This window comes from Quercus robur, chromosome 10, assembly GCF_932294415.1.
Source record: "Quercus robur chromosome 10, dhQueRobu3.1, whole genome shotgun sequence".
Lineage (NCBI taxonomy): Eukaryota > Viridiplantae > Streptophyta > Magnoliopsida > Fagales > Fagaceae > Quercus > Quercus robur.
In genome coordinates this window covers 13,609,756-13,632,252 of record NC_065543.1, presented here as the reverse complement: position 1 = coordinate 13,632,252, position 22,497 = coordinate 13,609,756, and the positions used below count along the sequence as shown (strand labels likewise).

The 22,497-nt window shown below is 35.1% G+C and overlaps 2 protein-coding genes across 13 annotated transcripts in view; both read left to right on the top strand.

Annotated features, from left to right (window-relative positions):
- Positions 1-22,497, top strand: part of LOC126703468 (cysteine-rich receptor-like protein kinase 44) — a 144,304-nt gene that overhangs the window by 47,626 nt on the left and 74,181 nt on the right. Inside the window, exons 1-7 of one of the 12 annotated variants that reach the window (XM_050402420.1) lie at positions 2,414-3,469; positions 3,847-3,969; positions 4,440-4,567; positions 4,755-4,965; positions 5,092-5,329; positions 5,465-5,615; positions 6,053-6,578. The exons of 2 other annotated variants lie outside the window; for them this stretch is intronic. In XM_050402420.1, coding sequence (XP_050258377.1) covers positions 2,635-3,469; positions 3,847-3,969; positions 4,440-4,567; positions 4,755-4,965; positions 5,092-5,329; positions 5,465-5,615; positions 6,053-6,400 — 2,034 coding nt within the window. In that variant the 5' untranslated portion in view covers positions 2,414-2,634 and the 3' untranslated portion in view covers positions 6,401-6,578. Of the gene's footprint in view, positions 1-2,392; positions 3,470-3,846; positions 3,970-4,439; positions 4,568-4,754; positions 4,966-5,091; positions 5,330-5,464; positions 5,616-6,052; positions 6,579-22,497 lie in introns of those variants that run through there. 9 more of the 12 variants (XM_050402423.1, XM_050402422.1, XM_050402424.1 and 6 more) reach the window with 9 other exon arrangements.
- LOC126703467 (pentatricopeptide repeat-containing protein At1g06710, mitochondrial-like) lies at positions 11,421-15,508 on the top strand. The gene is given in 4 exon segments (XM_050402418.1): positions 11,421-11,780; positions 11,782-12,890; positions 12,893-14,073; positions 15,200-15,508. Coding segments are annotated over 4 exon segments (2,652 nt in total). The 5' UTR covers positions 11,421-11,463; the 3' UTR covers positions 15,245-15,508.

Genomic DNA, 22,497 nt, shown 5'->3' with positions numbered 1-22,497 from the left:
CAGAAGTAACCACTCCCACATGTGTGAAAAAAAATTAAAAAATAAAATTGTTGGTCCTATCTCTTAAAAAATCAAAACCCCACTTTTCTCCTCGGATGGAAGGGAGAAATCGGAGTTTTGAAGGGCTATTGTAGGGGCTAGGGCCCAAAATAATGTATTGGGCCTTGGGCCTTGTCTGAGGACACTAATAAGTTCGAGGAGGAAAACACGACTTTAATGATCCACATTGCAAGTCTCATCAGTGGGAGACAAAGGGAAGAAGGTCCGAGGAGGAACTCCTCCTTGGACACGGCGAACGCAGACCAGGTGTATACTCTAGCAATTGAGATGCGCTCCCTGAACACGTGAGAGAGAAGAAAACTCAAAATATCTAAGGAAAAACTGCCACCACCACATTAAATGCATTGCAACTACTTTTCTAGCCACATTAATGTGGAGAAGACCCCTAAACAGTGCTGCCTTGGCTGCCACAACTCACAGAGGGCTGAAAGGGGTGTTTGATGGGATGAGTACTCAAGTGGAGATCCAGATGATCAACTAGTGTAAAGTCCAGATGATTAGAAAAGAGCTATATAATACGGAAGAATTCCCATGAAGAAAGGGGCAGAAAAAGAGTAAGAGAGAACACTGTAACATGCTAAACAATATTGTGATCTATATACGTCAAATTCTGGTCTCCTCGGACCGAAGGTGCTTTGGCAATATAAGCTTTTACTTGTGTTTGATTGATTTTTAACTCCATGCTAGCCGTTGCCCAACTCATCTAGACCTAGTTCTTTGACCCATACTCTACAAAATTCATTGTATTGGGTTTGTTGGACTAGGATTCCATACATTTAGGCTTAGGCTCCAAATCTTGCCCCTACATTAAGTTATACAAATAGAATCATCTTGAAAAATATACAGAGAAAGAAAATACTGCCCAAGATTTAAAATTCAGAACATATAATAATATTTTAATAAAAAAATCAAAGTGTTAAAATGAAGAATGAATCAAAATCCACCTTTAGAAAAGTTTTAGAAATTTCGTGTGATGTTTTAAATTAGATAGTGTTTTGCTTAATTTGCTATTTCTCTTTTCTTTTGCTCCCATTATTTATTATGGGTTCGTTTGGATAGAACTTATTTTGCTGAAACTGAAAACTGAAAACTGAAAATTGAAAATACTGTAACAAAATACTACAAAATTCATTGTATTGGGTTTGTTGGACTATGATTCCATACATTTAGGCTTGGGCTCCAAATCTTGCCCCTACATTAAGTTATACAAATAGAATCATCTTGAAAAATATACAGAGAAAGAAAATACTGCCCAAGATTTAAAATTCAGAACATATAATAATATTTTAATAAAGAAATCAAAGTGTTAAAATGAAGAATGAATCAAAATCCACCTTTAGAAAAGTTTTAGAAATTTCGTGCGATGTTTTAAATTAGATAGTGTTTTGCTTAATTTGCTATTTCTCTTTTCTTTTGCTCCCATTATTTATTATGGGTTCGTTTGGATAGAATTTATTTTGCTGAAACTGAAAACTGAAAATTGAAAATACTGTAACAAAATAATTTTTAAATGTGTGAATAATGCCGTGAGACCCATTTTTAATGAAAAAGTTACTGAAAAATAGAATTTGTGGGTTTGTAAACAGTGCATGGATGTACTGTTCATCGTGAAAAAATCAACAAATACGCGCTTAAAAAAATAAAAATAAATAAATAAATAAAAGAAAAAATGCGGAAGAAGCAAAACTTGTAAGTTGAATCCAAACCGGCATTATATATCCTATTGATTCTCTTTAGATGGGTGTCCACTGGGCCCAATAAACCAGTGTTGTTGACTGCCACTTTCAAAGTTTGCGTAAAAATCTCCCCAATATTAATTCCAGAACAAGCGCGCGCCAATCATAACAAGGAAGTCAATTTCATTATCTCTCTGGCCAGTCCCCACCAAGTCAAGTGGCAATGCAGGTGCCAAGTGGTGCAAGCAAGACCTCAATTCCCAAAAGTTGTAATCAACTCATAATTTTTATTTTATTAAATACTGACTATTTTACTGGAGTCAAGAAAACATTTGCAATCGTCATGTAAAGAAAACGTGTAAAGTTTTACTAGTAATTGTCCCCTATACCAAATCAAGCATTGGCCTCCCTTATTATTGGCCTCTGCAAATTATTCACTTTTATAAATTGAGAAAGAAATCGAAGAATAATTTTCTTTCTGTGAAGAAGATACAAAGTGAAATTCAAAAAAGTTTTACTTTTTTGGAATTATTTTTTATTGAAGATAAGGTTTTTGCTTAGGATATCAAGAAAAAAAAGAAAAAAAAAAAAAGAAAAGAAAAAGAGAGGTTACTTTCGTATCTATGTAGCTGTGGAATATTGTTCACCATTAACGTTCCCAAAAGGACTTACGCTGTTGGTCAATTCTTCTTATGCCCTTAAAGTCTTGCATTCATATTTACATAGAAAAATTGGACACGTTAGTTTGGAAAAAATGCAATCGAGAAACAAATGGTTGAATGTTTCAAAAAAATCAAGGACTTCCTGTTCTTCAAAGTCTTTACTCAGCTCAATAGTTCGCCCCTCTCTCTGAAAGCCTAAATGATAAGTTTCTTAACCCAAGTCTTGCCTTAAACACATGGCAATGGTTTCTTCAAGACTTGTCTTCCTCGTTTCCATTTGCATACTGGTTTCTCAAGCCATTGCTCAGCCAGACTTCCTATACCATTTCTGTTTAGACAAGGGTAACTACACAAGCAACAGTACCTACAATACAAACCTCAATCAAGTCCTCTCCTCCCTCTCCTCCAACACAGAAATTGACTATGGGTTCTTCAATTTTTCTTATGGCAAAAGCCCTGACAAAGTATATTCACTTGGACTTTGTAGAGGAGATGCCAAGCCAGATATTTGCCGTAGTTGCCTCAATAACGCTACAAATCTTCTCCCTCTGCTTTGTTCCAATCGGAAGGAAGCAATAGGATGGTATGACTATTGCATGTTACGCTACTCATTCCGTGACATGTTTGGCATCATGGAAGATAGCCCTGCTTTTTTTATGTGGAACATGAATAACGTATCAGCCAATTATGATCAGTTCAGTCAGGACCTGAGGACCTTGTTGGATAGCCAAAGAGGTCGAGCTGCTGCAGGCGGTTCTCTTCGTAAGTTTGCGGCAGGAAATGCAACAGCACCAAACAATCAAACACTATATTCACTTATGCAGTGCACACCTGATTTGTCCGATCAAGATTGCAGTGATTGCTTGACTGGGGCTATGGGAGACATACCAAATTGTTGTGATGGGAAGCAAGGTGGGAGAGTTATCAGACCCAGCTGTAATTTAAGGTTTGAGGTCGGTCTCTTCTATGACCCCACAGCTGATAATGCATCATCACCATCACTGTCTCCACCTCCGCCTCCAGTACCATCAGCATCTCCTCCAGCATCAAACAACACCCCTGCTGCAAAAGGTACCAATGCCATTAAGCTTAAAATGTAATCCATTTGGATGCAACCTTTTGGTGAATACTTATTTTCTCTGCTGAATGTTGATTAAAGAAAAAAAAAAAAGACTTTAAAAAGCTGTATACGATAAAATAAGGTATGTTAGAATGATAGTTAAGTGATTAAACGTATAATTTTTTAATAACTTAAACTTTTCAGACCATCCGTAATTTAACAAAGTTAAAAGCTTACAACTTTTTATAAAGGGTCCTTATTACTTTCCCTTTAAGTTCTCAAGTTTCGAAACTAATTCTAATTTTGTTACTCTTTCCATGTATCCATTTGAATCTTTTAACATACATCTGTCAGATTTTTTTATGTAAGCATATTTCTGGTTTTGCAGGAAAGGAGAGTAACAAATCTCAAACAGTCATCATAGTTGTACCCATTATTTCTTTTGTGGTACTAATTATAATCTCCTTCTGCATCTACTTTAGAGTCAGGAAACCGAGGGAGAAACCACAAAGTAAGTAAAATAATTCGTTTATTTCTTTTTGTTATCCCAAAATTTGAATTGTTGCAAAGATAATAACAAAAAATGTCAGAAATTATGTGCTTGGTTACATAGATGTGCTTCCTAAAGTTCTCAGGTATGTGTGATATTTGTGGGAGTAAAAGATTACACCTATATTATGAGACTATGAGGACAAATTTCCCAGCAAGTATTAACGTAAAACACGACATACTTTGGGGATTATTTATTTATTTTTTATTTTTCATAAAATGATACTTAGCTACTACAAATTAAAAATAATCAACGTGTTCCGTCAATAAATTGACTTGCACTAAAGCAAACAAAAAGTTATTATATACTAATAGACATGAGTTTCCTATCTAGAAGATTTTGATAAATAATTAGTTTTTAGAGGTCATTGCTGTTGCATGTACGTATTTTAAATTGTGTTGTTTTAAATAATGCACTAACGTCTTGTTCAGGCGAATCTGTGGATGAGATTAGAAGTGGGGAATCTTTTCAGTTAGGCTTTGGCACTATTAAAGTTGCAACAAATGACTTTTCTGATGCAAATAAGCTTGGACAAGGTGGATTTGGTGTTGTTTACAAGGTAAATCTAACATTATCAATAACGTTAAAAAGGATAATTTAATGGGCAGGACCAGCCTCATGATTGAAATAGGATATTGATTCAAATACTTTCCCCCCACCCCCACCCCAAATTGGAAAAGTTTGTAGTCATGATGCACATATTAAGTCCAAATGGTTAAATATGTTCTAATCTTACACGGTTTTAGGGTAAACTCTCCAATGGACAAGTTATTGCTGTGAAAAGGCTTTCAAAAAATTCTGGGCAAGGAGATCTTGAATTTAAGAATGAAGTTTCGTTAGTGGCAAAGCTTCAACACCGACATTTAGTTAGACTCCTAGGATTTTGCTTGGAAGGAATTGAAAGGCTTCTAATTTATGAGTTTGTGCCCAATGGAAGTCTTGATAACTTCATTTTTGGTATGATTTTACTTCTACCTTTATTTCAAAATTATATTCATTGCAATTTATTTTGATTACATGTCTTTTATGGATAGATTTCCTTCACATTTTAGTCCAATATAATATATTTGATTGACTATGCAGATCCAATCAAGTGTGTACTACTGGATTGGGCAAGACGTTACAAAATCATAGGAGGCATTGCACGAGGTCTTCTCTACCTTCATGAAGATTCTCGACTTCGTATTATTCATCGGGATCTTAAAGCAAACAATATCCTATTAGATTCTGAAATGAATCCAAAAATTTCAGATTTTGGTATGGCGAGATTATTTGAACTTGATCAAAACGAAGGCAATACAAATAGAATTGTGGGGACCTAGTAAGTATCAAACTTTTTTTTCTTTTTTGACAATCTAGTAAGTATCTTACATAGGTATACTTTAAGTTTACATTGTACCAAAAGAAACAATATGAAAGGCTAATAGTATTTTTGAAAATAATTGTGAACGTGCAGTGGATATATGTCTCCAGAATATGCAATGCATGGACAATTCTCAGTAAAGTCTGATGTCTTTAGTTTTGGTGTGCTAGTATTAGAGATAATAAGTGGGCGAAAGAATAGCTCCTTCCGAAACGGAGAGAATATTGAGGACCTTCTAAGCTATGTAAGTATTTTTATTTTTGGGTCTAATGGCACATACACCCTTAAGTATGGAGTGGTAGGTCGAACTGCATGTTCAAATCCCAACATGTGGTGGGGTTGGGGTGAGGGGATTAAATGGCTCAATGGGAGTGGAAAAAATTTGAAACAGTACCCTTTTATCTTTAGGATGTGGAGTATCAAGTATTCTACCCGTTGGCCTGTACCTATTAGTATGTCACTAATATTGTCCGTATAGTTATAAATTATTAATGTAGCTTGTATAGCTAGTTGGCTTTATACCAAATACATAGGAATCTAGCACAAATGAAGGATGAAGAGGTTAAAGGAAGTGAAGAAATACATCAAGTTGTGTAGCCCAAATATATTTCTTTTTTAAAACACAATAAAATAATGTTTTCTTGATGAATACTAAATTAGTCAGTTTAAATTATCTTGCAGGCATGGAAAAATTGGAATCAGGGTATAGTTTCAAATCTTGTAGATCCCGCATTGAAGGCAGGTTCAACAACCGAAATAATGAGATGTGTTCACATTGGATTACTATGTGTTCAAGAAAACGTAGTTGATAGACCAACTATGTCATTTGTTGTTCTCATGCTTAATAGCTACTCTATGACTCTACCAATACCTTCAAAACCTGCATTTTTTATGAACAGTGGTACTGAATCAAACATTTGCTTGCAATGGGAGAATGATTCAAGGGTGACAGAGTCAAATCAATCTAAAAGTAGCTCTATCCAAGCTTCGATAAATGAGGTGTCAATCACAGAGCTATATCCTCGCTAGTGTTTAATGAATTTGAAATGTTATACTACTACCTTCCTTATTTATTTATTTTAATTGACGAATACACAATATATCAATTATTGATGATACATTAACAATGTAGCATTCTTTTCAAAACCCGAACTATTTAGAGACCCAAAAGAAAATTGGTGTAATTTATCCATTTGTTCTTCCTCTAGCTCTACTCTTATTCAAGAAAACAGAGAGCCACATTATGATAAACCAATCTTACTGTCTCCAATTTCAATTTTTCTATTTGAAGCATATGATATAAAATTTAATTATAAAAAAAAAAAAAAAGGGTTTGATATAGAATTAATTTTATGTATATTAAAGATATTGTCATGTGATGTCTTGTAATATTTTACCTATATAGGATGGTAATGGCCTTTTTTCATGGTTCCGTATTACTCGATAGAAATTTAAAGTTAGTAATTTTGGTGATTCTTAAAAAAAAAAAAAAATTGGTAATGTTGGAACATTGATTTTGCATAAGATTTAAAATGTGGCAACATGAGGGAAAACTAAAAAATGGGGAAAAAAGTGGAGTACTTTTCTTTTTTTCATTTCTTGTCCCCATTTTTTATTGTATTTTGTTGCCTTACTTAGATGAAATAATTCTAAAGAAACAATTTTTATTTTTCATAAAATTATCAAAATAATTGAAGTAACAAATTGTTAATGATAAACAATAAAGAAAATTAAAATAAAATAAGTATAAGTTATTGTTAGCCTACTTAAAACTCAATAACTCTGTCGTCTTCAGTCACCAAAGAAAAATAAAATAAAATCAATAACAATTTGTGGACATCTAACATTACTCCATTATATGCCATTTCATGTGCCGTACGTCTTGAATGGGATGGGACTTGGGAGTCCACTAAGACCACTACACCTGTATGTTGATTACCATTTTTAAAGTTGATAGAGAAGTGTCTTCCACTAGTCAGAAGAAAGTGCATCAATCGTTGGAGTCATGTTCACTTTTTACGGCCTGTCTGCTGTCCCCATCCACTGGCGGTGTAAAGTTGAAGCAGGTTAAGTAAGACTTGGCTTCCCTAAAATTTTGATAAACTAGTATTTACTTATTTATCTCCGTCATTATAAACCAATCTGATAGGAGAAGTACAATGTATATATCGAATACATGTGATAATTGTTGCTATTTAGTGAAGTTAAGACTAAAATGATAGGAGTCTTTTAGTTCAATTAACACCTCCTAAAGTCATGAGGTTCAAATCAAACTACCCTTAACTATAAAATTATAAAAATAAATAATAAATAAGAACATAAGCACAAAAGAGACCAATATAATGGTTTCTCTCCATAATAGGTCAACCATGCAAGTCCTATATATAAAGAAAAAATTTTATGAGCAAATATTTCAGAGATATTGTGCAAATAACACCTCAAGACTCAAATCAATAACAGTAAATAAGCGAAAATTAAATAACAAACACACTTAAAGAATACAAGAATTTACGTGGTTCGACAAACTGCCTACCTCCACGGCGACGATGGAAAAATTTCACTATAAAAATACGGAGATACAATAGTATACAAAAACACTCTCAAGAAGCTCAAATCCTAATTACACCTTAATTTTCTTTCACAAGAAAAACACAAGAATGAAGAACCCACAATTTTTTCTCTAATGCGATTGTACTTCTCTTCTTGTTTTACTCTTATACAGTTTTACGATACTAGGACTTTTTACTATTACACTTGCTGCCGCATATCACAAAAGCGCATGCTCACACACACACATGTTACTTTATCAAGTTAGCTCAAGGACTCCAAATATATATATATTTTGTGGCAATTCAAGCCACACACGCGAGCCAACTTCAACAAGAGCTAACCTTTTTATTTTTATTTTTTTATGGATATCCTAATCAAAACTTTATGTTCAACAAAATTGAAAGTTCAAATAGTGTATAAAACATCCTTGAACGTTTAAACCCTCAATTACAAAATAATCAATTCAAGCTTTATGACAAACAACTAGTGTGTGGAAAATGAACAAAAGCTATAAACATAATTGGTAAACAATCTAAGTCAATTAAAATCACAACCACAGCAGATAATAAAAGGCAAAGATAAAAGGGAAGGAAGATGCAAACACAAGGACAACACACGATGTGTTATCGAAGAGAAAACTGAAGCCCTTGGTGTAAAACCTCTCCGCCGCCCTCCAAGTGGTAAGTAATCCACTAGAAAATGTAGTTGGGATACATGAACAGCAATAGACCCTCCAAGCCTAATCTACCCAGTGTACCTAAGCCCTCCAAGCTTCTTGCTCTAACGAGGTTGTGCCGAACCTATTTCTTTGCTACCTTCCCAGATTTTGCTACTTGACCATAGCATCAACCAATGTAGATTGGTTCCTTCCTAATTGCTTCCTAGAACACCAAACAGCCCTCTCACAGTAATGGATATGGTGAGAAAATGTTTTGGTAAAATGCCTCTCAAGGATTTAACAATGGAGAGGAAGTGAGTTAAGGAATTTGAAGAGTCTCTTATATAAAGATTGTGGATGAATCAATCTTGTTTTACTTTAGAGTTTCTCTCTCAAAATTCTCTCTAGATGCTCTCATTCTTTTGTGGGTATAAGGGGTATTTATACTGGGGTGATAATGGAATGTGAAGAGTCAAGTTTTTCAAAACAGGGCTGGCTTGCAGCTTGGCCTCGTGGCTTGACTGAGTCGTGAGATCCAGCCGCGAGATAACAGAACGGCCAATTGTTCTATTTTGTCCTGTACTGCTCCAGCTAGCATGACGCTTCAACTTCTGGCATGCTTGGCACGTGTGCTGCTTCTGGCGACTTGCAGCCGTGAGTTACCTGCGAGATTCATTCATGAGTCTCTGTTTTCTTGTACACTTTTGAGCATTTCAGCACTCTATCTCACTCACTACCCTTACAACAATCCCACCTAAATACAGGGTTACTAAATGCTGAAATACAAGCAAATTCGGCATGAAATAAAGCCAACAAGATGGTTGATTAAATTCAATCTTACAAAAATGAAGGGGAAAAATGGTATTTATCCCTAATTTGAAAACTATGTAGCAAAATGCTCATGTTTTGAAATTATTTAGTAAAATGCGCTTCTTTTAATTAGAACTCGATTTCAACAAAATTGAGTTTGGTGAAAAACTCGATATCTTCAAAATCAAATTTTATGTGTATTTTTAAGTAGAACTCGACATTAAATATTCATAGAACTCAACATTGCTAATGTTGAGTTCTACCTGTAACTCGATTTTGTTAATGTCATGCTTATATATTGTATCTCCTACCCTTGTAAAAGAAATAGGTAGTTATCACTACCGGGGTAGTTGGCCTAGTGGTCATGAAATCATTTTGAAGTGTTTGGGAAATGGAGGATTCAGGCTCAATTCCTGTAATAAAAAGCGCTTAAAAATAACTTCATGCTCACTGAATGCTCCTTACCCATTTTTCGTTAAAAAAAAGGGTGGTTGTAGGCTCCATGTCTAATTTATTAGTAAAAAGAAATTATTCATTGGGGGTGGTTGTTACATACAGTACGACACAACACTGTGTGTTTTATCTAACTCACATTTGCAATTATGAAAACACAATGTGTTTTATCCTTATTCATTTATGTTCTTTCTCTTCCTCCCCACGATAATCTTCTTTTAGGAAAAATAATTAATTTTGTTACTTGAAAACATCATTTGTTGTGCCAGGTATTCCTTTCTCAACCTAAGTCCAAACTAGTTCCAACCTTGCCATCTCGTTTCCCATATGGACTATTTATACACGAACAAAAGGAATCTTTGAAAAAACTTGAAAGCAAGTTGGAATATAATTTTTAAGTTTTAACTGATGAAGTTGCCACATATATAGAACGCTGCTCAACCTATCAAAAATAAGAGGCTGGTGGTGAAAATGTAAGGCAACACTTTTATGACCAAATCAATGGTGGGTGAGGTTTAAGACTGCCATCCATTTCTCTCTATATATCGTTTCACTCACCTTTCTCTGTTTGTCTTTTATTTTTGGGTATTAAACCAATCTTCTCTGAGATTTCACCGAATAAAAGTCCCACTAAACATTGGCCGAAATGATACTCTTCCTTCAAGGTTTATATAAATGAAAAATATATGTCAATGTTTGACTTTCAAAAAAGATATTGCATTTTTTTTTATATAACTGATCATACCAAAACAATGGACAAAATAAGATCTCCCTGCCATGAGGTTTGTATAAATAAAACTTAACCTCAAATGGTTTGTAAAAATGAGAAATATTTTTAAAAATTAAATATAAATATTCCATTAGATAAGTAATATTGTGAGGCGTCATTTATACACACGTTTGGGAGGAGTATCATTTTGATCAACATCAAAGAAGATTGGTGCAATTTATCCATATGTTCCTTCCCTAGCCCTAGTCTTATATATTCATGCAAACAGGAAGCCACATTACAATATACCAATCCCACTTTATCTCCAATTTCAGGTTTTCTATTTAAATTTTTCATTCGATTGTCGATAACGGTGCTGTTGGATTTGAATCATATGATATAAAATTTAAATATAAATGAAATGGATTTGATATAAAATTAATTTTGTGTATATTAAAGATATTGTTAATTTGGTGATGTCAGGTAATATTTTATTTATATATGATGGTAATGGCCCTTTTTTTTCATGAATCCATATTACTAGATTGAAATTCTAAGTTAGTAATTTTGGTGATTCTAAAAATAAAAGGTTAATAATGCTGAATCATTGATTTTGCGTAAGATTTGAAGTGTGGAAACATGGAGAGAAGGGGAAAAGAAACGAAAGTAAAGAGAAAATGGAGTACTATTCTATTTTTCTTTTCTAGTTGGTTGCCTTTTTTTAATTGTATTTTGTTGTCTTGGATGCTATAATACTAGAGAAACAATTTTTTTCCATAGAATTGTTACAATAATTGATAGCATAAGTTGTGAGCCTACTTAAAAATTAATAACAATTTGTACAAAAATATTGTGGAAAATATTGTGTACTACTAAAATTACTTCACTTATGTGCCATACGTGTTCAATAGGATGGGAGTCCGCAAAAACCACTGCACCTCTATAATTGACTACTATTTTTTAAGTTTGCAGAGAAGTCTTTCCCATAAGTTTCTTAGGCAGTTTAGGGACAAGTCGAATGAGACTTTAGTGGTTGAGGTGTTGAGTCTTGTGCAAAATCCTGAATTGGGTGTCAAGTTTTTCATTTGGGCGGGGCGGCAAATTGGGTATACTTACACTGGAGTTGTGTATGACGCATTGTTAGAGAGATTGGGGTGTGAAATAATGAAATTGGGTATACTCACACTGGAACGTTTTTTAGGAGAGATTAAGGATGATGATAAGGAAGTGCTTGGAGGAGCTTGGGAGGCTTAAAGATTTCGGGTACAAGCCCACGAGATGGACGTATAATGCATTGGTTCAAGTGTTTCTTAAAGCTGATCGGTTGGACACGGCTTATTTGGTTCATAGGGAGATGTCGAGTTCAGGGTTTAGTATGGATGAGTTTACCTTAGGTTGTTTTGCACAATCTCTCTGCAAAGCGGGGAGGTGGAGAGAAGCTCTCTCGCTGTTTGAGAAGGAAGAAATTGTGCCCAACACAGTTCTTTATACAAAGTTGATATCTGGGTTGTGTGAAGCTTTTCTTTTTGAGGAAGCTATGGATTTCTTGAACAGAATGCGGACTAGTTCTTGTATTCCTAATGTTGTGACATATAGGACTTTGCTTTGTGGGTGTTTGAGGAAAAGACAGCTTGGTAGGTGTAAGAGAATTCTTAGTATGATGATCACAGAAGGTTGTTATCCTAGTCCTAAGATTTTTAATTCTCTTGTTCATGCCTTTTGCAGATCAGGAGATTATTCTTATGCCTATAAGTTGCTTAAGAAAATGGTCAAATGCAGTTGCCAGCCAGGTTATGTGGTTTACAATATCTTGATTGGTAGTATATGCGGCAATGAAGAATTACCAGGCTCAGATGTTTTAGAGTTGGCTGAGAAAGCTTATGGTGAGATGCTTGATGCAGGGGTCGTATTGAATAAGGTCAATGTCAGCAATTTTGCTCGATGTCTTTGTGGTGCTGGAAAATGTGAGAGGGCATATACTGTTATTCGTGAAATGATGAGTAAGGGATTCATACCTGATACTAGTACCTATGCTAAAGTGATTGGCTTTTTGTGTAATGCCTCCAAGGTAGAGAAGGCCTTTTTATTGTTTGAAGAAATGAAAAGGAACGGTATTGTTCCTGATGTTTATACATATACAATTTTAATTGATAGTTTCTGTAAAGCTGGTCTTATTAAACAGGCTCGCAACTGGTTTGATGAAATGGTAAGGGATGGTTGTGCCCCTAATGTGGTGACATATACTGCTCTTATACATGCCTACCTTAAAGCTAGGAAACTTTCCAATGCAAATGATCTGTTTGAGATTATGTGTTCTGAAGGATGCATTCCTAATGTTATAACTATACGGCTTTGATTGATGGTCACTGTAAAGCTGGGGAGATTGGAAAAGCATGCCAAATATATGCGAGAATGAGAGGTAATGTGGAAATTTCTGATGTAGATATGTATTTTAGAATTGATGATGGCAATTCCAAACAGCCAAATGTGTTTACATATGGAGCATTGGTTGATGGTTTGTGCAAAGCTCACAAGGTCAAAGAGGCCCGTAACCTGTTGGATGCTATGTCAGTGGAAGGCTGTGAGCCAAACCATATCGTGTATGATGCTCTTATAGATGGATTCTGCTAGGCTGGGAAGCTAGATGATGCACAAGAGGTGTTTGCTAAGATGTCAGAGCATGGATATAGTCCTAATGTCTATACTTACAGTTCTTTGATTGACAGGTTGTTTAAGGATAAAAGACTGGATCTTGCTTTGAAAGTCTTGTCCAAAATGCTAGAAAATTCTTGTGCACCAAATGTTGTCATATACACACAAATGATTGATGGCCTCTGTAAAGTTGGAAAAACAGATGAAGCCTATAAGCTTATGCTAATGATGGAAGAAAAGGGGTGTTATCCAAATGTTGTGACTTATACTGCAATGATAGATGGCTTTGGGAAAGTGGGTAAAGTCAAAAAATGTCTTGAGCTCTTGAGAGAAATGGGCTCAAAGGGTTGTGCTTCAAATTTTGTCACCTACAGGGTTCTTATAAATAACTGTTGTGCCACTGGCCTTCTGGATGAGGCTCATAAACTCTTGGATGAAATGAAACAGACATATTGGCCAAGGCATATATCAAGCTACTGTAAGGTCATTGAAGGTTTCAACCGAGAGTTTATTATCTCACTTGGGCTTTTAGATGAGATCAGTGAGAATGATTTTGTTCCTATCGTTCCAGTATACAGAATACTGATTGATAGTTTTATTAAGGCTAGGAGATTAGAATTAGCTCTGGAGCTGCATGAAGAGATTCCATCATTTTTCCCTTTAAAAGCTGCCAGCAAGAATATGTATACTTCTTTGATCGAGAGCCTCTCCCGTGCAGGTAAAGTCATTAAGGCTTTTGAGCTGTACATAGATATGGTAAGGATGGGTGGTGTTGCAGAGCTGAGCACATTTGTTCACCTTAGTAAAGGGCTCATCAATATTAACAAGTGGGAAGAAGCACTTCAACTGTCAGATAGCATATGTCAGATGGTCAGTCTCTCTCTATCTACATTTTCTTTGCTCAAGCTTTGGTATACATTATGGAAACAAATCATGTTTTTGCCTATTGAAGTTGTCAGTTCTCAAAATTTTGTCAAATATATATAGTGCCTATCCATTTGGTTGTGAAATGGTTTCTACTTAAAATTTGCAAGATATGAGAGAAAATTGCTCCAAATTAAAATAAATCTGAGTCTTTAGAATAATTATGGGTTCATGAATTTGCACCCTTTAGGGGAATATCTGTTTGCCATCTTTTGTGTTGTGGGATAATGATATCTAACTACATTGAATTGAATGATGAAAGCTGGTTTTCTTGCTGTACTGGAGACTAGCTGTCTGTCATTGCATCTTCTTAGTTATCTACTTCTTTTGGTTTTAGTATTTAGCCAAAAAAGAAAGAAAGTTTAGCATGTAAAGTTGAGCAAATCCCTGACTAAATTCAATAATGAAAGTTTATATGTTGGTTCTTTAATATCCTGCACGTTTTGGGTCTGTAAATGGAAAAACTGGGTTTAGCATGTAAAGGTTAGTAGGTCAGAGTGACACTTAATAGAATTTTTGGCATAAATGCAGATAGATGTAAGGAGACTACTGTTTTCTTCTTTATTTATCCTCTGCTTTTTTTTTTTTTTTTTCCCAACTGATTGTAGTCTAAGAAGAATGAAAAACTTCTTGGAAAGTATTAATTAGGAGACTTTTGGATATTTATAATATTGTAGTAGGATGAGCTACTTCAGGAATGCTAAAACCACTTTGGTTGAGGGGGCATCCAGCTGTATACATTACATGCATTAATATTGATGCACTGGTGGAAGGTCTCACTTGAATTTTACCATTGCCCACAAATTAATGATTCCCTTTCAAGTAAAATTATGTTTTAGTAGGTGGCACTGAAAGTGAGACATCAAAAACTATTTTGTTGTTTTAAGTGATAAATTGTGCTTGCTTTGTGAAAAGACAAAAGAAGCTGTTACTTCGGAAACAGTGTTGCTGAAAATTTTAGTTGTCCCTTGTATTGTGGTGACACCTGTTTAAGAATAAATAGGTGTCTAGTTACTTGTCTAATAATTTCTTCTTCTTTTTGTCATTATTTATTTCTCCTTTCTTTGAGCAGGATATCCATTGGCTTCAACAAGAAGATACATCTTCCAGAAATTAGGCTTTTGAGCATATCTATATTTTTTTCTCAAGGTTGATGTGATAGCATAATGGTGCATGTTAAAGTTTTTGCTCAGATAATGACTACATTGGTGGAAACTCTTGATGCGCACATGAAATTCCTAGGAGGTGATAGGCTGATAGCTATTGCATAATTTGCATTGCAATGAAATGAGTATAAAAAAATATGGACGTCTTTGATTGACTGTTTGAAGCAACTAGAAGCTGAAATAAAGCTTGGGGGAAATATTTTGCCTTTCAATTATTCATTCTCATAATGTTGGTGAGCTCTCTTTAACTTCTTAACAAAAACCAATTGAAAAAACTTCTAAACAAACAAAAAGGTCCTATTTGTCCTTATTTGTGTTTATTTTGTGCACCATTGCTTACAGCTCATGCGGCTTATTGGGTATGATGCGAGTCAGTGTTGCTAAAACTGATTTACTTCTTCAGTCTCATAAAGTTGGTGAGCTCTCTTTAACTTCTTAACAAAAACCAATCGAAACAAGATTCTTAACAAAGAAAAAATGTCTTCTTTATCCTTATTTGCATTTACATTGTGCACCGTTGCTTACAGCTGACGTGGCTTATTGGGTATGATGCGAGTCAGTGCTACTAAAACTGATTTACTTTTGCAATACCCTCCATTGAATTTGTCAAGGTCAGTTTATTCATTAGTATTCTTCTGTGACCTAGATGGTAGTGACTATATATATCTTGTTCTTTCATCATTCAATGTAAATAAATCCACCATTCCTGTTGCTAGCTTTTAGTAAAATCATGTCATTCATGATGCAGCTGTGTTGTATACAGCTAAAGTTGGTTATTGAATGCAATGCATGATGTGTTACTAGAACCCATTTTTTGCTGCAGATAGCCTTCGATTGTGATAAGGACTTCTAAGGTGTTGGTTCTATCTTCTTTCTTGTGCAGCTTTGACACTGATGATGACAATACATGCATAGACACTGACAAACACACCTACAAATTATCACGCATTCCCCCCACTCTTGCCTGGGAATGTAGTCACATGAATTTGAATTTAATTGACTGTTTGGTCTCATTGATGATTGGAAATACTTTCTTTCCCACAAAAAGGCCTATTTCAATATAGATCACAACATGGATCTAACCAATTTTAATTTATGGAGTAATGTCAGCAAGATCTGTATTTTTTCACTGGAGATTCTAATGACATGTTGATGCAAATTTGTATTGCATGTGAATGAAATTTTTATACAGAACAGATTGGTGCTTTTGCCATATACATATTCTCTTAAACATTGTTGTTGCACTTCAACAACTTTTATAGAGACAGTTGCATGATCCATAGAAAGTGACCCAATTTAAAATTTTAGAAACATGGCACTATGGAGTCCAAAGGTGAAATCCTTTCTAAAGTTCATTGAATGCAATGGCATCGTTGTCAAATATGAAATAATGAGATTACTCCTGCCATATCATAAGAAATCTATGTGAATTCATTCTCATAACATCTCCATGTTTTACAGAAACTAACAATTTGCATGATGGGTGCTGGAGGTTGGTGTTACTCACTTTTAGTTCATATGTGCTGTTTTATACAAAGGAAAATTACATTTTTTCAGATTACATCTCCAAATTGGGGAGGCTGTCTTCCAACCACCTCTCATAGACCTTGCACAAGTGGGAGCAATGTGCCTTGGGTATGAAATTTGTTTATCTATAGAAAATTTCTTTTTTATTGTCCCATATATGCCTTTTTTATGAGAAACTTCCTATAGTTCGTAACCAACAAAACTTATTTATATATCCTTTTTTGTAGAAACTTCTTATAGTTCATAATCTACAAAACTTAATAAATAAATAAAAAAGGGTGGGGGGTGCAATTTGGTTGAAGAATGGAATCCTGAGGCCCAAACACAAGTCCTCCTTCCAAGACATAATGATTATACATACCAATGGTGGAGATCCATGCTAACTCGGCTATCTGAAACCCTCTAGACTTATCTACAGACAATAACTGGTAAGATGCTATATAAAAAATAGACTTCTAACAATAATTTATGTAAGCTTCCTCTCTTTAGAGAAATAAAAGTTGAGGGCTGAGGTCCTCAAGAATAAATCTCAGATAGAATTTCCCAAGTGTTTTTCATTGTCTTTTCTTTTTGTTACGTGGTTCATGACTGTAAAACTGCAGGCATTGAAGTGGCAGTAAGAAGCTCAACAAATTTGTTTGCTTCACTTTATAATGGGGTACTTTGCCTCAAGTACAAGTTTCCGTTTTTGGTTGCCTCAGGCGTTTATTTATAGCTAGGACACTTTGAGCAGGGTATTGGATGCGGGAAACTATCATTTGGTGCTTCTTTTTATGAAAATCAGGTACCGTATGCTTTAGTTCCCCCCCCCCCCCCCCCTCCCATCTTACCAAAAGCATTATTTATAATTTATCATTAAGGAAATTATTTTCTTACAAGCAACTTCTATAACTCTAAATCTTTATTATTTATAATATCATAAGCAACCTCACTCTTTTTTTCCCCTTTCTTTTTTTCTTTCCTATAACTCAAAATCTTCATGTGCTAATGAAATTTATAGAGGGCTTTATATTAAAAACAATATTGAATTCATTTATTATAAATCCTCAACTCCAAATGCAATTTTGAAAATTTTCTTTATTAGAAAAAAAGGTAAACATGTAATTTCATGCTCATTGAGAGAGTGCCAAGACACTCAATAACTTTTTTTAGCTAAAATGACAGGTTGGGTTGGGTTGACATGTGGGTTATACATGTTGATCCCTATATTTCGAAATAAAAAATCCCCCTTTTATTTTGTTTTCCCTCAATTAGACAGATCGCAGATACAAAAATACTGTCGATTTCAATTCTTAAATTGACCAAAAAAAAAAAAAACTCAAATAACCACCTCTGGTCTCTCTCTATTCCCTCACCTTCATAAGTTCGTCTTTTATTGTTGGGTAAATTATACCAACCTCCCTTGTGGCTTCACAAAATAACACTCTTCCCTCAAGGTTTCTATAAATGTAATAAATCCAAATGCCCTCTCATAGTGCTACTTCCTTAATAGAATTTTTCATTTAAAAAAAAAGATTCACTCATGTTTACAAACCTTAAGGGGTAGAGTGTTATTTAAAATAACCAAGGGAGTGGAGTGTCATTTCCTCCAAAGGTTTGGTAGGAATATTTTTTGAAATAGAATTTTTCTTTAGGAAAGCCATGCATGCACTTATTTGTCACATTTATACAAACCTCAAGGGGAAGTATCATTAATACATACATTTGGAAGAAGTATAATTTCGATTAATCTCAAGATAGGTTGGCCATTGGTGTAATCTATCCTTTGTTCTTTCTCCCTCTACCTCTACTCTTACTCAACCAAACCTCTAGCCACACTACGATATGCCAATCTCCCTCCATCTCTAATTTCAATTCCACTTTTTCAATCGTTCATTCAGTTTTCGATGACCATGCTGTTGGATTTTGTATAAAATTAATTTGATGTATATTCAAGATATGGTTGTATGATATCATGTATTGTTTCATTTCTTTATGATGGTTGTAGCCTCTTTCACGGTTACATTTTACTAGATTGAAATTCTAAGTTAGTAATTTTAGAACATTTATTTTGCATGGGGTTAGAGATTTAATGTTTAGAAAAATGTAGGGGGGGGGGGGGGAAGAAAAAAAATTCGAGTTGAAACGAAAATAAGGAAAAGGAAATGAGAGTACCTTGCATTCAAAGTGTTTGGTTTGCAAGGGAGAAAGGAAAGGAAAAAAAATTCTCATGCTCTAGTACAGATTCTCTCTTCTCTCTATTTCCTTCCAATTTGGGAGGAAAGGAAAATGTTGGCCCTATGGAGAACTCTGCATTTTCCCTTCCCTCATTCCATTTTTCTCCAAACAAATAAAGGATTTTTCTTTTCCTTCCTACCTTTTCCATCCCTTGCTTTCCCTCTAGCTACCCTTCAACCAAACATATATATATATATATATATATATATATATATTGAACATTTTCTTCCCATAGTGTTCATTAATCACTGTATAGAATATGGAGTAGTTCGGGAACTTGCAAAACCTTTAATTAATTAATTTATTTTTTAGAGAGGTGGAAATGGAATACATGATGAAGAAAATGAGGGTTGCCTATGTACTTCAAGGGTTTTGTTTTTTCTAGTGTGAAAAAAAAAAAGGCAAGTTATAATGTATTGTGCTGACACATTAAAGACCAAATAAGTCGAACTCGAACCCGCCCAACTCTATTTGTTACTAGAATTTCACATCAGAAACTAGCAAATTGGATATCAAGGTTTTTTCTTCATTAGAAACTAACTTGTAATCTTTGTATAATTATAAATATTATAATTAAATAACCATATCATATTTGTAATGAGGGATTTTATTTTATTTTAATAGGATAAAAATGTGGCTTTGAAAGTTTAATGGTGTGCATTGAAAAGATAAAAGTTTAGTTTTATTAATTGCATCTAACAAGATATAGATCTCTCTCTCTCTCTCTCTCTCTCTCTCTCTCTCTCTCTCTCTCTCTCTCTCTCTCTATATATATATATATATATATATCTTTTTAAATTTTTTAAATGTCCAAAATCAGTTACATGTATAACGTTTAGGAATCAGGTATTTAGGTTAATACTATCAATTAGCTTTTAAATTTTGGTAGGGTGAGCAAATTTGTTCCTTCTATATTACTCTATAGAAAAATAAGGTAGTTAGTTATATTTTTATTTATTTTTTATAAATAAAGTAGTTATTGATTTATATATTCACACGACATTTTAAAAATAAATGTTATTATTGTGATTCAAATGTTAGAATCATGCCTAATAGAATTTTTTATGAGTTATAAAATATATTTAAAAAATTTGAGGCATTTTCTTTTGTTTTTCTTATCTTTTATAATACAAATAGTTCGGGGTAGGGTTGTCCAACTCACCGATAGACTTGACCCACTTGAAAAATCTAATTGGATTCAAGTCAACTGCCACTCCTACTTGACTACTCTAGCAATTGGCAGCAAGTCTCTTTTTGCACAAATTGATGTCAGTGGGTCAGTTGCGGATCTCGTCCCCTAAAACCCAAAAAACTCAAACTAATTGATCAGGAGGCCCTTTTTTCGGCGAGATTTGCCAAATCTAGTGAGCTATCAGCCATTTCTAGCAAGATCTGAACTAGATCCGACTAAATTTCTATTGAATCTAGCAAAATTTCACCCAATTTTCACCTTTATCTTACGGGATTGTCATCATTTTTCAAATCTACGACACCAACCAAATCGACTGCAACCATTTGAAGGCTTGATCTATCTAATCCAATCAACTTTTTTTGATTAGTGGTGGGTTGATATTTGTTCCTCTTGATCAGGTCGGATCTAGGGGTTGAGCCCAAACTCGTGGACAACCCTAGTTGGGAGAGAGGGATTTAAACATTAAAAATTGGAAAACATTAAGATATACAAATAGAATCATCTTGAAAAATATACATAGAAAGAAAATACTGCCCAAGATTTAAAATTTAGAACATATAATAATATTTATAAAGAAATCAAAGTGTTAAAATGAATAATGAATCAAAATCCACCTTTAGAAAAGTTTTAGACATTCCGTGCGATGTTTCAAATTAGATAATGTTTTTGCTTAACTTGCTATTTCTCTTTTCTTTTGCTCCCATTATTTATTGTATCTTGTTGATTCTCTTAGATAGGACTGTCCATCAGACCCAGAGACCCGCTCAACCCGGCCAACCCGCCCGCGTTCGACCCGCTGCCACCCAATCCGACGACTCCGGTGGTCGGACGCGGGTTCCGATGAAGCTAACTCGACCCCACGCGGGTCGGTTGTCGGTTTTTGGTTTCCAAACCCGTGACAACCGACCCTAACTCAATTCTTTATCTTTCCGGCGAAGTATTACGATTTCCCGACCAGATCTGGCGAGATCTCGCCGTTATCCGACGAAATCTAGGCCAAATCTCTACGGATCCGGCCAGATTTTGGCCAGATCTCGCCAGATCCGGCTAGATTTCGTCCAGATCTCGACGGATCCGGCTAGATTTTGGCTAGATCTCGCCGAATCCGGCCAGATTTCGTCCCCAATGATAAACCCGATACCGACCAGACGAGACTCGAATTGAAAAATCCGACCACCTCTCCGGGTCGGTTTTAGGCCACATTTTCCTCCACCCGAATCATTCGGGTCGGTTCCGGATTGGGCACAAACCCAACCCGGCCCAACCCATGGACACCCCTACTCTTAGATCACATTCCATGGGCTGTGTTGAATGGGATGGGTGTCCACTGGGCCCAATAAACCTGTATTGTTGACTGCTACTTTCAAAGTTTGTGTAAAAATCTCCCCAATGTTAATTCCAGATCAAGCGCGCGTCAATCATAACAAGGAAGTCAATCTCATTTTCTCTCTTGCCAGTCCCCACCAAGTCAAGTGGCAATGGAATATTGTTCACCATTAACGTTCCCAAAAGGACTTGCGCTGTTGGTCAATTCTTCTTATGCCCTTACTGTCTTGCACTCATATTTACATAGAAAAATTGGACACGTTAGTTTGGGAAAAAAGCAATCGAGAAACAAATGGTTGAATGTTTCAAAAAAATCAAGGACTTTCTGTTCTTCAAAGTCTTTACTCAGCTCAACAGTTCGCCCCGCTCTCTAAAAGCCTAACTGATAAGTTTCTTAACCCAAGTCTTGCCTTAAACACATGGCAATGGTTTCTTCAAGATTTGTCTTCCTCGTTTCCATTTGCATACTGGTTTCTCAAGCCATTGCTCAGCCAGACTTCCTAGACTATTCCTGTTTAGGCAAGGGTAACTACACAAGCAACAGTACCTACAATACAAACCTCAAACAAGTCCTCTCCTCCCTCTGCTCCAATACAGAAATTGACTATGGGTTCTACAATTTTTCTTATGGCAAAAGCCCTGACAAAGTATATTCACTTGGACTTTGTAGAGGAGATGTCAAGCCAGATATTTGCCGTAGTTGCCTCAATAACGCTACAAATCTTCTCCCTCTTCGTTGTCCCAATCAGAAGGAAGCAATAGGATGGTATGACTATTGCATGTTACGCTACTCATTCCGTGACATATTTGGCATCAAGGAAATTAGTCCTCCTTTCTATCTGTGTAGCGGGAATAACGTATCAGCCAATTATGATCAGTTCAGTCAGGACCTGAGGACCTTGTTGGATAGCCAAAGAGGTCGAGCTGCTTCAGGCGGTTCTC